Genomic DNA, 13,874 nt, shown 5'->3' with positions numbered 1-13,874 from the left:
GTTTCCCCAAAAAATATGTGAGAATTTCAATTCATAAAGAATTTTTTTGTATTATTTTTTTAGATTTAATGTGAATGCTGATGAAATGTGTGTATATTTATTTATCAGATTGTTTTCATTGTGAATTGTACTATCAGAATCCGGGGCGGACTTAACCAATAAGCAAGGTAAGCTTAGAGCCCCAACAAATACCCAATTTGACAATGAATATTTTACCTTTTATATAGAAATTATGAAAAAATGGTTGTTTTAACTGCAAAAAAAGGGTGCACAGTTTGGTGTGTTGGACCCATAGGGCCCCCATTAAATCACTGCCCCTGATCAGCATAAGAATATGAGGTAAAAAAGCTGACATGAACAAAACCTGATGAGCTAAAGCACTTTGTGCTACAATGTACAAAGAGTCACATGATCAATGTCACTACTAATGAACTTGCTAAGAACTTGCGATTTTGATTGCCACACGTTTCAGACTTTTGGAGGCCGCTGCATATCACATGATTCAGCCAAACCGCTCGTCATCATAAAGCCATCAGCTTTCAGAATGAGCGCAGGTAACCTGGGCTTTACGTCCTTGCTCAGAGACACTGCCATTTCCCTCTCTGGACTAAAAATGAGATTGTTTCTTTAGCCTTAAAACGTCTAAATAAATATTCAAGCTAATCACCAACAGCAAAGAACTGCCCCTGATAATGCCTCTGTGTCCTTTACCTTTGACCATCCAGCCCTCCATAAACACCATCCTCAAGGTCGACCCTTTCTGACCCCAATGTCTTTGTACACATCAGGGCTGCGTTCGAAATCACATACTTCCCTATAGAAGGCAAAAAAACGTATGTGACATATGAAGTATGTCCGAATTTACAGTACTCATAAAAGAGTAGGTAAAAAGTACCCAGAGGACCTACTAGTGGCGGTGAGATCCTGAAGTGTGTATACGATGGACACTTTACTATCCCATGAGGCCACGGGAGAGGATTTGTGAATGGAGGTGAAATGACGCAACTGATAATGACAACAGGGCGAATGTAGTACGTCCGGATTACATTCATACTATATTGAACATACTTTTAGTGCTCACAAAGTTAGTATTTATTCAAAATAAGTACCTACTCAAGAGGATATGCGATTTCGGACGCAGCCCAGATCATCCAACCTGACCTATGACCCCTGGACCCTCACCGATCTTGAGCTATCTGTTAACTAAGCAAGTGTTTGCTCATTTGTAGTATTTTCATTTATCTGAAATTTGCCTTTTTGTATTTAACCATTTTATACTGTACCTGATGTGATTGGTCATTTGCCTATATTTTTTCTGAATGTGTTCAGAAATTTATATTTAAACGTTGATTAGTTGTCAGCCTAAAAGCAACTAGCAGTGTGCAATATTTGTAAACAACGGGCTTTGTCCATTTTTATTATAATTTCAGCTGGAAAATACTGTAATTTGATGAAAACAAGAAGTTTAAAATGAAAATTTTCATTCACATTTTGCTGTACTATAAGGTAACTTGATTAAACAAAAACAAACAAAAAATCTTGTAAAACCAAAGTAGTTTTGTGACAGACCATTCTAGATGCATATTGCATCTTTCAGACAAAATAAAAAATGTCCAATCTTGGTATGTGTTGTGTAAAGTCTGTTCAGAAATGTGTTTACCTGCTTTGTTTAATGATCTGGACCAGGACAAGCTCACATCACAGTGAACCCCAAAGGAATTCTTCTTTTTTCATATCTATCAAAGATTAAACTTGCAATATTAAAGTGGCTGATAAATCAATTGTGATTATGATGACTTTAAACACAATGAGGAGCTCAATGAACACATGAGCGACTCACTATTTTACAGCTGATTTAATTTAACACATATAAACAAGAGTCATTTATAACCTAAATATGACTTGGTAATGGTTACAATAAACAATATAAAAATTCGGCATTTTGGAAGTCAAATCCTCCGCACAGTCGAGCTCTCGGGGATCGTCATTTAGTCCGGTTATTTGAACAGATTCAAAACTCATTCCGACCGGACCATTGAATCAGCGAGTTAGCCATAGACAGTAAAAGAAAGGTTGTAGGCTACGAATAAACCATTCAGTGCAATTAGAGAACCAATTCAACAGAATCAGATGTCAAATGCTCCGCACGCTCGAGCTCCGAACCGAGGATCAGGGATCATTATTAGTTATTAAATTATATAAATGATTATTTGTGAGTTGATTTCAAGACTCTTTCCCACTCAATCACCGAGTCCTAGCTTGAAAAATCCAATTCATGATGAATCATTCCGTGAAAATCAATTTGTGAATGAGTTCAACAGGTTCATTAAAAAGAATCGACTCAAACGAATGATTCATCACGAATCGGACATCAACAGTCACCTCTCGGAGAGGAATGTGTTTTTCTGAAATGTATTATATCATAAATGTATTATAAAATATATTATATTACCATTACATAATATTAAAAGCATTCAAATATATTTTGAAATGAAATTAATATACACTGTACAAAATTAAATATGTAGCCTACTGAAATACAGTAACAAAATTAATGTTACTGTTAAGGAGAAAATTATACAAAAAATAAATGATTTTATTTAAAAAAGACATTTATTTAAATTGATAGATGAAATAAAATGATTTTATTTAAATAAAAAAAGAATGTTTGATTAAATTAATGAAATTTTGTCTAAGTGAATAAATGAAATAAAAATAAGGAAAGCAGTGTAATAATGTAAAAAAAGTCAAATGAAAAGGTATTTAAATAAATGTGACTGAAATAGTTTAAATAAAATAATAAAATATATCTACAGTACTACAGCGAGTAGAAAACACAATGATGTAATAGAAACTAAATATTTTCCACATTTATAATATTGATTATTCAAAGTATAAATTGAGTGAATGAATATAGCAGTTGAATTTTTGGATAGGGGACTCACACAAGGATGCGTGACATCTAAAACATTGAAAAGCCCTGCGTTAGCCCTAATATTTCCTCAAATCAGAATCCACCCTTGGCCTAAATTAGGAGTCGCGTCAAGCGGCTTCGGCTTCCAGTATCTGACAGCGCGGTGAAGTGTGGGACAGCTCATCTCCACCTCGTGACAACACTGTCGACACCATCAAAACCTCCGAACGCCATCCTGACAGGCACACGCGGTGCAACCACAGGAACAGAGACATGCTTCGGCTTATATTCTCACCAGAGAGACAGAGCTACATACACTTTGGTTTTTATCCTTTATTTTCTTTAAAAAAGGAAAAGATCGTTTCAAACCCAAGAATATTAAAATGTACATCTTATTCATGGCATTCTACATAATTAACATCCAGAAAATCGAGGATTGAAGGTTAACAATATACAGACACGGATCTCCTTTTAAAAGTTACACTTAAAATAAGTTCCTTTGAAGGACTTCAGATCACTTAAAATCAGAATTTATTCCTGGATTGCATCAGGACGTAAAGCCATAAAATCCTTGTAAAACGCTTTACGGTACACAAAAGACATCACATGCACCTGAAACATTCACGTCTACAAACTGAGCTTTTCATCAGAGAACATCAGTGTTAAAAAAAATCGATTGTCAGACTGTCATGGTTTTGATCTCACAGAAAGATATTTATCTGTCTAAACTGACGACATGGCTTGAAGTTTCTCTTTGTGTTTTGTAAAAACCTGCAGGTCTGAATCATCAAAGAGTTCTCGTGGACGGGAGAAACCGAACGAGCGTGTCATTTATTTATAATAGAAACAAAAGTGGCGTGTATGAAGATGAACTTGACATGTTTTGTGTAACTAAAAGTGAACATAAAACTCACGTGCCTCTGTGAGCGTTCAAATAAACGTATTTGATGGAACATAAAAAGCAGCAGTGGATCCTAACTTGTGACAAAAACATTGAACTTAGCTTGAAAATGATCAAATAAATAAATATTACAATAATAGTGCTATTGTGTCCCCTGTGAACGTGAGAGACAGAACCTTTTGTGTGGGAAAAATTGAAAAAGTTGTGCTCTGTGTTTGCTCATTTTTGGGAATCAGAGGTCCACTCTTCTTGGATTTGGTGCAGAAAGCACAGATGGTTCAGAAGGGTCCTGACAGTGTTTAGGTGGCCAAATGTGTGCCTGAGCGAGAGGGTTTCTGCTAATGACCAGCTGCAGATGCTCTCCGGCCTCTGTGATCAACGGCACAGCTAGACAACAGTCAAAGTCACGAGTCCGCGCGTGATTCACCTGTTAATAAATAAGCAAACGAAATCAGAAGGTTTGAACTGTTTCTTTGGCGTTCAATTATTGTCCACTGCCATTCAAAAGTTTGGGGTTGGTGGATGCATTTAGTGTTTTTGAAACTAGTCTCTTCTGCTCACCAAAGCTGCTTTTATTTGATCATGAATATAGTAAAAACATTAATACTGTGAAATATTATTACAAAATAAAATGACTTTTCTATTTTAAAATGTCATTTATTCCTGTGATGGCAAATCTGAATGTTCAAACATTTCTTATTATTATCAATGTTGAAAACAGTTGTGGAAACCATGATTCTGATGTATAGAAAGTGCAAAGGCCTTTTTTGTAACATTATAAATGTTACATTTGAACAATTTAATAAATCCTTGCTGAATAAAAGTCATTCATTTCTTTAAAAAAAATATATATATACCGGTATATATATATATATATCTTACTGACCCACTAGGAAAACTGTCAAGGTCAGGAAGGAATAGTTCAAACTTCCAAAATATGGGTGACATGAGGGTGAGTAAACAGTGAGATTTTCCGCTTTTGGGTGAACTATCCCTTTAAGAAAAGGTCAGTTGGTTAAATAGATCACCTGTAGAATACGATCATAGGGCCGTAACCCAGCTTGGTCCGCAGGGCCATCAGGACGGATCATGTTCACATAAACACCCTTTTCCAGCAGACCATCGGACACGCTGAACCCAAAATCCCTGCTGTCAACATCCTTCCGTAAACAGATCTGAGAGAGAGAATACAGATCTGTCTGGTAGAAGATAAGACATAATGCAGACCCTGGAGCTGCTGGGAAAGTCAACATTACCTTATGAAGCTCTAATGGCATGGACGGGCTGGTGTCCTTCATGTCCTCTGGTACAGCTGTGTTCTCTGAGGTCCTCTCCGGGCTCAGTGCTAGCGCTTTAGTCCTGCTTTCATTCTGCTTCTCGCTGTCTTCGCTCAAACTCAGTGTGCTGCCTGACATTATAGTAGCCTACAGAGGAAACATTTGATATGGAACAACATGAGGGTATAGAGAATTCTGGAATTTTTCAAGACAACTCAAATGTAGCGCCTTTCAATGCACAGTCAGTGTTTTGAAGCAGATTTAGGGTGTGTTCACACTTGGCAGGTTTGGTTCGAGTAAAACGAGCCCGGTGTGATTGCTCTGTTAGCTCGGTTCATTTGAATAAGTGCCATCTGAACCCAAACAAGCGGACGTAGGCCGCTGAAAAGATGGGTCTCTGTCCGCTTCCAAACGTACTCCGGTGCAGTTCGACTGAAATATGAAATCAACACGGACCAAAGACATGTAAACGAACCAAAAACAGGACATGATGAAAACAAGCCCAGAACACAGCATTGTTTTGGATGTTCGGGAAGATCTTTCGTGAAATATACATCATAAAAGCCGACCAATCAGGTTGTGAACACATCCCTATACCTTTAGGTTCAGTATCTTTAGGTTTGGTGTTAAAGTGGCAATGTGAACGCTAAGCGAACCAGGACTAAATGTTTTTTTTTTTGGTTTGGCCCAGACCAAACGAACTAAGCGAACCGGACTACAAGTGTGAACACACCCTTAGATAAAGGCCGGTTTAGTTGTAAATAGGAGTAAACAATTCCAGAAAGCATCAATGAAGATACGATCCAATGGTCTCCAGTCAAAAAGTTTGTCAAAGAGTTTGATGCGAGTTAAATAATTTCCACATGTCGAGCAGTCAAAATCTAGAGAAATATAGGGTATGGCTTTCATTTCAATTAGTCGCGTCTCTTATTTCAGGCAGACTTACTATTGATTATTTTTACTGTGATTGACAATTACTTGTAGTGTGGGGGGGAAATTGGTTGAAAATGACTTGCATTGGGTTAAGGATTTTGGTAAATTACTTCTATTGTATAGATGCTGGTCAAATGGCCAAGTAATTTAAACAGGGAGACAAAATTATTAAATCCTGCACATCTGGAGTCCCGATTGCATTTACCTCAAGTTCCCGCAGGATTTCCGATTGGCCGCAGGTCTCCAGATCCTGAAGAGCTTGTGACCAATAGTTCTCCTGAGCGTCTGTATTGTTGTGGTTGTGACCGCATGCTGGACTGACAGATCTGTGTCAATGCAAAGCAACCTGGGTAATGCAAGGCCAGGTGTACTATTGGAAACGGAGCGCTCTCTCTCTCTTTATAACTGTACTGTATGACATAACTGAAAGTCACGGTAAAAGATCCTTCTCAACTACAAGATCACGGCGGTTAGAGAAAGAGAAACACACAGATGCGTCTGAAGAGGCCGTGAACTAGTTCCAGCGATAAAAGAATACAATTATGAAAATGAGCAAAAAAGAAGCACACAAGGGCAGATGACAGCATGTGGCCGACGGATGATTAGTAAGGCAGACGAGAGACAGAAAACCTGAGAAAAAATAGAAAAGAGAAAAGTAGGACCATACAGAGACTGTGGAAGCAAACAGGCTAGTGGTCTCTGTGCTAGACAGTGTGCATGTTTAAAAAGCGTTTAGTCACAGAAACTAAAACAGCAACATTAGATTAAAAATCCTCATATTGTTTTATCTAAGCATAAAAAAGGCATTTTTACTTTCCACTGGGATCATCAAAGTTACTTATAAAATCACAGACACAATGTTAACTTGTACAGGTGAATCTCATTCTGTAAAAAAGTTAGTGAATTCACAGTATATTCCTTTTTTTACGGTATTGTATGTATAATTTATTACATTAAATGGCACTCATATCTCATATTAGTGCTCAAATCTCAAATATTTGGGTCTGTATTACAGTACATTAATCGCTCGTTTATGTTCGGATTCATTTTTACATCTTGCTGCTGTTTGTCACTTTTAGTTAAGTTTTGTAATGTTTATCTAGTTTATATAAATGTGCATATACATATGAATATACACTACCACTCAAACGTTTAGGGTCAGATTATTATTATTATTTTTTTAATTAATACCTTTATTCAATAAGGATGCATTAAATTGATCAAAAGTGACAGTCAAAACATTTATATTGTAACAAAAATGAAGTAAAAAAAAAAAGTAACAAAAGATTTCTATTTTAAATCAATGCTGTTCTTTTGAACTTTCTATTCATGAAGACTGGAGTAATGATGCTGAAAATTCAGCTTTGCATCACAGGAATTAAAATATGAAAATATAAACTAATGTATTAACTATTCTATTTAGATTCTCAATAATGTAATCATTTATTTGTATTCTTTACAGTATTTTCATATCTAAATCAGCATAGCCCAATGATGTATGAATGTGTTACAATTCAAATAATGTATCTTTGAAATATGACCTGGACATGTTCTTGACAGATTTCATGAGGTTCACTAGTTTCATTTTTTAAGCGCATACATTTACATGGGAAATAATAATTGACAAACCAAGAGAAAGAATAACAGACACATGATTATGTGTTAGTAACAAAAGCTATAAAACAAACTGAAATGTTCTTATGCACAAATGTCCTTCTCACACAGCAAAAATCAGTTCTGCTTCTTTTAATCTTCTAGTTGCTGACTAGTATCTCTAAGATAAATCAGACTAAGTATTGTAACAGAAGAATCAACAAGCTGTGTCCCTAAACCAACTCACCCAGAGTACGTCCAGTCCTCTTCGCCCAGACTCCCATCATACATTGCAGTACGGTGGGCGTGTCTTCTGGAGATCAGCGGGCTCCTGTGATTGGTCTGTCTCCAGTCATTGGGGTGATGAGTGAAATCAGATGCTCTATGAATATAGACACCTGAAAATAAAGGTTTAGGTTTGCTTATGAACAAACATGAATAAGATTTGAGAGCTACGGTAAAGGGGAAGATTTTGCACAATATTTATATTGCTCTTTTGTCCTTTTGGAGCTTAAAGGCACTTATACTTTCATTGCATGGAACAGTAGCATGGGAATTCTGCTAAATTTCTTTTGTGCTCCACGAAGAAAGTCATACAGATATGGATGAGGGCGAGTCAATTATGACATATTTAATTTTTGGGTGAACTTTAGTAATTTGGCTTGTCATTACACCAAATTGTTATAAACCTCACCGATTTCATAATCCTCAATATCACCACATAATGAATTAACTCAAATTAAATGATTAAATTATGCAAGTATATCGAACCTTACATACTGTACACTCATGAAATATACTACATAGCAAATGTCAACTGCTTGATTGTTATTATCAAATAATGTAAACTATATTATCATCCAGTGATACAAGTTGGATATATAGGATATATAGTAGTTACTGTATACTCACGTAAATTGACTGATCGCTTATATTGTTGCAAAAATGTTACTATATTATTGCCCAGCTCTTTATATAAAGTGTGATATTTATTATTTCTATATACATGCAGTATACTCACGTAAAGCAATATATATATATATTAAATCTCAACTGCCTGATTTTTTTTCTGAGTATGCGACTGTAAAGGCATGAAGAAGATATTAAGATATTCTAAACATTAACATCATGATTTTCAGTAAAGCTGCTTTGAAACAATGTGTACTGTAAAAAAAGTGTTATACAGATAAATGACTTGAATTATCTCTTTCAATTTCCAAGGATCCTTCAATGACCTCAATAACAGAAAACTCTCAGGACATATTTCAATCAGGCGCATTCCCTCCAGCCCACTTGATTAATGTCCAAATGAGTTCATTAACCCTCGCTGACCTTACATTTCACTTTAGCCAGCCCTTGGTAACATTCAATTGCGTTATTCTTCATCTAATCCCAGGGACTTCTGTACCTTGACTTCCATAGCCGGCGTCCAGGGCCGAGCTATCCCATGAGTCCATGGCTGAATCTAGACTGGGCGGTGTGGTCAGACGGTGAAGGTCAGAGTATTTACCCCGCCCGAGAGAATCTGAGCGATCGTCTTCCATGTCGCTCACGCACGAAGCCGTCCTGGACGGGCTGCCCCTGTCCGACTCATAAAGTGCTGGAAAAAGGTAGATGTGGGTCACGAGGACAAGCAGTGATGCATTATTCATAGACATGCTCTTCCCAGTGGATTATATGTCGGAAATGTTTACATGCATACATACATCTTAAGTCTGACACTTACGATCAGATCGTTTCTTGATCTTGAGCGTAACCGTGTCTCCGGCGGTCTGCAACAGGTGGATGGCCTCGCTCAGAGGTTTCCCCTTTAGACTCATGTTATTGATGGCCAAGACACGGTCACCGATATGAAGAGCGCCAGTCCTTCACACACACACACACACACACACACACTCTCATGTATTAGTCAGACAACACTCACTGCACTGCAGTTCTCACACTGCCCACTAGATATCAGATGTGAGCTTGCTGTTCACAGTGTCAGATGATGTGTGTTATGAAACATGCACATTTGAGCGTGTGTATTATTCATGTACTGCTGCATGAAGCACTAGATGAGGTTGTGAGTGTTTGTGAGCACCTGTGCGCAAGGCCGTTGCGGGTCAGGCTGGAGATCAGGATGGGATTGAAGGGCTCTTCAGTGCCTGAAATGGTGATTCCAAGAGGACCTCCATGTCTCTTGAGCTCTACTGTGAATATGACCGAACCGGATGACTCTAATTCATCTACAATATACAGAGATACAGAAGTTAAAAGGGCATAAATTAATAGGTTAAGAAACTGTCGTTTTTAAGATTGAATTACACTTACTTTAGTGTTACTTATCTAATATTATATTACTTATTCATATTTTTAATTCAAAGAACCAAAAATTGATGCACCTTTTGATGGAAATAACATCACAACATTTATTTCCATCAAGAGGTGCATCAACCTTTGGGCAAGATCTTGAATTGACAGACACTTTCAATAAATGTAAGTGCATTTCTTAAAGAATACACACACAAACACACATACTCACTCACCCAGGTTGTCTTCATCTTTCTGAATTCGCAGTTTGACCATCCCCTCGGCCTGCTGGAGGACCATCATGGCCTCTTCCATCCCACAGTTATCCAGCCGAACATTATCAACGGCCAGCAGACGATCTCCTGGCTCCAGAGTTCCTATTCTATTATAAAAGGCCATTTCACATCAATCAGTGAACAAGAAACATCACGTCTATCAGTTTGCCTCTTTAAAAGCAAATGAATTGGTTGAATGTGTTGTACTGCAGGTTTACCTATGTGCAATACTGCCTCTCTGTATCTCAGAAATGATCAGAGGTTTTCCTGGCTTCTTGCTTGCTATAAACCAGAATTCATGGGAGTAGGAAATTATGCACACAAAAAAACGTATGCAATTACAACCTCAAATAATATTTATAATATTATATAGACAACATTGAATGCTAGGTGCCAAAATTACTATTACAGACAAAAATTGCATTTAAATATTCATATAAATATGTATATCTTATTTATGCATTTGGACTGTAAAATACTATGGCTCAACAGCGCCCCCTGTTGGTCACCACTCACCACTGATCGTAATGCCAAGCTCCACTCCACGTCTCTTGGGCAACTTCACCTGAAATGTGCCACTGCTGGGAATGACTGATTCTGAGAGAGATCACACAGAATTATACATCAAAAATCTGTGTGTTCACATCACATTTAAAAACAACTTGAATTGCTGATTTTTTTATTGAAATGACATGTTGTACCTGCGACATCAAACTCCACCTCCAGTGTGACCTTATTGGCCAGAGCTGCGTCTCGGAGCAGCTGATTGGCTTCTTCCAGAGTTCCGTCCTCAGTGGGGATTCCATTAATAGAAAGAAGTCTGTCTCCGACTTGTAACATCCCACACCTTGAATGCAAAAATAAATACAACATGCATTCAAAGAAGACACATGCACACATGTATAACAATACCATAAAAGAGAAGACAAAGAATATATTTATCAATGATTATAAATGAAGATAATACATACATTTATTTAAACAAGTGTACAATACCATTCAAAAGTTTGGGGTCTGTAAGATTTTTTTAATATTTTTGAAAGAAATCTTTTTTCCTCACCAAGGCTGCACGTTTATTTAAACAAAAACACAGTAAAACATTACTACAATTTAAAATGTTTCCTATTTTAATATACTTTAAAATGTAATTTAATTCCTAAGATGTCAAAGCTACATTTTCAGCAGCCATTACTCTTAGTCTTCAGTGTCATAGCATCACATGTTGAAAACAGTTGTGCTGCTTAATATTTCTGTGCAAACTGTGATATTTTCTTTCAATAAACTTTGTTGAACTTATTTGAAATAGAGACAATTTATTTGAAATAGAATTTTTTGCAAAATTACATGTCTTTTCTGTCACTGTTGATCAATTTAGTGCATCCTTACAGTATTAATCTCTTATTTAAATTTTTACTGACCTCAAACTTTGAATGGCAGTATAGCTTGTAAACATGTTGCCATCATCGATTGATCAACATGACTTAAACAGACTCAACATTTATATGTAGTTTAAACCTGCTGGATTGTTTGTGTTTTGATACTTTGGGACGTCAATAGAATGATAGCAACTGTGCAGTAACATCTACAACCCTGAACTGAGCTGTGACATGTGATCTTGGTACTGTGCCAAATCAACATCTCTGCTTTCTCACATGCTGTACATGCATCTATCCACAGGCTCTAAGTGTACAAGACAATGGCGCCAGCATGCATCGCATCTACAGTTGGACAGCGGCGTCCTCTCACCTTTCAGCAGGTGTGTCAGGCTCGATAAAGCGGACGCAGGCGGGCGCTGACAGGGGTTCTGTAGCAAACACTCCCCCCTGTAACTGCAGCCCGAATCCAGTAAGAGGATCTCCTCTCAGAAACACCTCACTGGTTTCTAGATGCACCACCTGACCACCGGCGCCCACTGTACTCGATGCCAGAGACACTGAGAGAGAGAGAAGAGAATGAGCCAGCTTTTCTTTTTTTATCCAAGAATTATTTGACGATGGATGGATGGATGGATGGATGGATGGATGGATGGATGGATGGATGGATGGATGGATGGATGGATGGATGGATGGGTGGGTGGATGGATGGATGACTCACAGGAGCTCTTGTGGTCTTTTCTCCGGTGTCTCCTCTTGCTGACAGTGCAGCGAGGGCTGGATGGGTGGGATGGCAGTGTGTTACTGGGGTAGGTGTTGGGATACGTTGACTGGGTGCCACAGTTGTAGCTGTGAAAGCCTGAGGTGTTTGCAGAGATGCCAGACGTCACAGCTGGAGGACAGAGAAGATTTGAGATTGACAACGTTGGAATCGCCAAGTCTAATCGCTGTAGGGTTGTACTAGCATTCTGCTATAGTATACAGTATGAGTGTTTGAATTGCAAATAACTAGCATTATGTATTAAAATAATAATAATAATAATAATAATAATTATATATATATATATATATATATATATAAACATTAAAATAAATAAATATATAAAACGAACTAATACATAAAAAATATACATACATAAATAAATAAATAATAGTTTAAGTGATTAACTCAAATGAACTGATTAAATTAAAATTAACTAATAAACAATCATGCAAATAAATAGATTTTTTTAAACAAATAAAAATAAATAAATCATTTCATTCAAATAAATAAATCAAAACTAATAGATAAACAAGCATGCAAATAAATAAATACCAAAATTTAAAAAACAAATAAAAATAAATAATTTCATTTAAATAAATAAATCAAAACTAATAAATAAACATGCATGCAAATTAATAAATATGCATGCCTATTCATGCTATTACTTCAAGTACATCGGCAAAAACAGGAAGTTGCACAATACATTGTGGAATACAGCATTTCACACAGTACGCTTCGCTTTCTATATTAAACATTTTGGAAAACGTAGTACAGAAGGTCTTCCAGGTGTACATACATACTGCAAAAAAAAGTATAAGTACCGGTAGTATATAAGTATGCCATTCTGACCGTACCCTACATGTTATCCTGAACCAGTTAAGCCTGCACCTCCGGCAATTTATTAATTAAAAAAGTTATTAAAATGCACATTGCATCTGGTTTATACATTTAGACAGGACTCAAATGCATGTTTGAGCAGAAAGCAACTTGCTCTGACATATCTTATAAAATATCAGTGCCATTGCTTTGTCTCAAGATGCACTCCAGTAATGTTGATAAAAGCTACATAAACATCCTAATTGAACTATACCTAATCCTGGCTTAATCTAAGCCCTGTCTGTGAAACCAGGCCTTAATGTGACAGGACATTATGAAGACGTGCACACAGGGGACACTCACATCGGTGTGAGGGTGTAGGGGTGGTGTGACTCCAGGCTGAGGGTGTTTTTTGGAAAGGTGGAGGAGCGCTGGTGTAGTTCTCACTACAGTCCCACTGGCGCTGACTACTCCTCTGGACACGTACTGCGGGGAAAACATACACACACACAAAATGGGCGGTAAATTGGTTATTTCTGCTGAAAACATGCTTAATGTTACAGCACTCAGGCTGATGTACGCCTGTAGACAGATCTGATGTAGACTGAATGTCAATGATCAGTGAAGCGGTGCGGATCAGAGGGCTGAATCCGAGACGCTGCTCGTAGGCATGCGCTTCGTTCGCTCCTTTATTCCCCCCCGTTTCTTTTTCTTTCGCTTACATTTTCGGGCCAGCT

General features: G+C 37.3%; 1 protein-coding gene across 4 annotated transcripts in view; it reads right to left on the bottom strand.

Annotated features, from left to right (window-relative positions):
• Positions 1–3,189: 3,189 nt before the first annotated feature.
• Positions 3,190–13,874, bottom strand: part of grip2a (glutamate receptor interacting protein 2a) — a 30,513-nt gene continuing 19,828 nt past the window's right edge. For 2 of the 4 annotated variants that reach the window (XM_079638600.1, XM_079638601.1), the window contains 15 exons: positions 13,501–13,623; positions 12,280–12,450; positions 11,932–12,118; positions 10,887–11,032; positions 10,702–10,782; positions 10,404–10,467; positions 10,147–10,292; positions 9,702–9,846; positions 9,345–9,484; positions 9,027–9,218; positions 7,866–8,016; positions 6,231–6,351; positions 5,072–5,239; positions 4,844–4,990; positions 3,190–4,242 (listed from right to left, as the gene is read on the bottom strand). In XM_079638600.1, the coding sequence (XP_079494726.1) occupies positions 4,048–4,242; positions 4,844–4,990; positions 5,072–5,239; positions 6,231–6,351; positions 7,866–8,016; positions 9,027–9,218; positions 9,345–9,484; positions 9,702–9,846; positions 10,147–10,292; positions 10,404–10,467; positions 10,702–10,782; positions 10,887–11,032; positions 11,932–12,118; positions 12,280–12,450; positions 13,501–13,623 (2,177 nt within the window). In that variant the 3' untranslated portion in view covers positions 3,190–4,047. Of the gene's footprint in view, positions 4,243–4,843; positions 4,991–5,071; positions 5,240–6,230; positions 6,656–7,865; positions 8,017–9,026; positions 9,219–9,344; positions 9,485–9,701; positions 9,847–10,146; positions 10,293–10,403; positions 10,468–10,701; positions 10,783–10,886; positions 11,033–11,931; positions 12,119–12,279; positions 12,451–13,500; positions 13,624–13,874 lie in introns of all 4 variants that reach the window. The other 2 variants (XR_013800585.1, XR_013800586.1) reach the window with 2 other exon arrangements.

Source organism: Phoxinus phoxinus (assembly GCF_949152265.1).
Source record: "Phoxinus phoxinus genome assembly, chromosome: 15".
Taxonomy (NCBI): domain Eukaryota; kingdom Metazoa; phylum Chordata; class Actinopteri; order Cypriniformes; family Leuciscidae; genus Phoxinus; species Phoxinus phoxinus.
The sequence above is the reverse complement of the archived record's forward strand: the minus strand, read 5'-3'. Positions and strand labels throughout refer to the sequence as shown.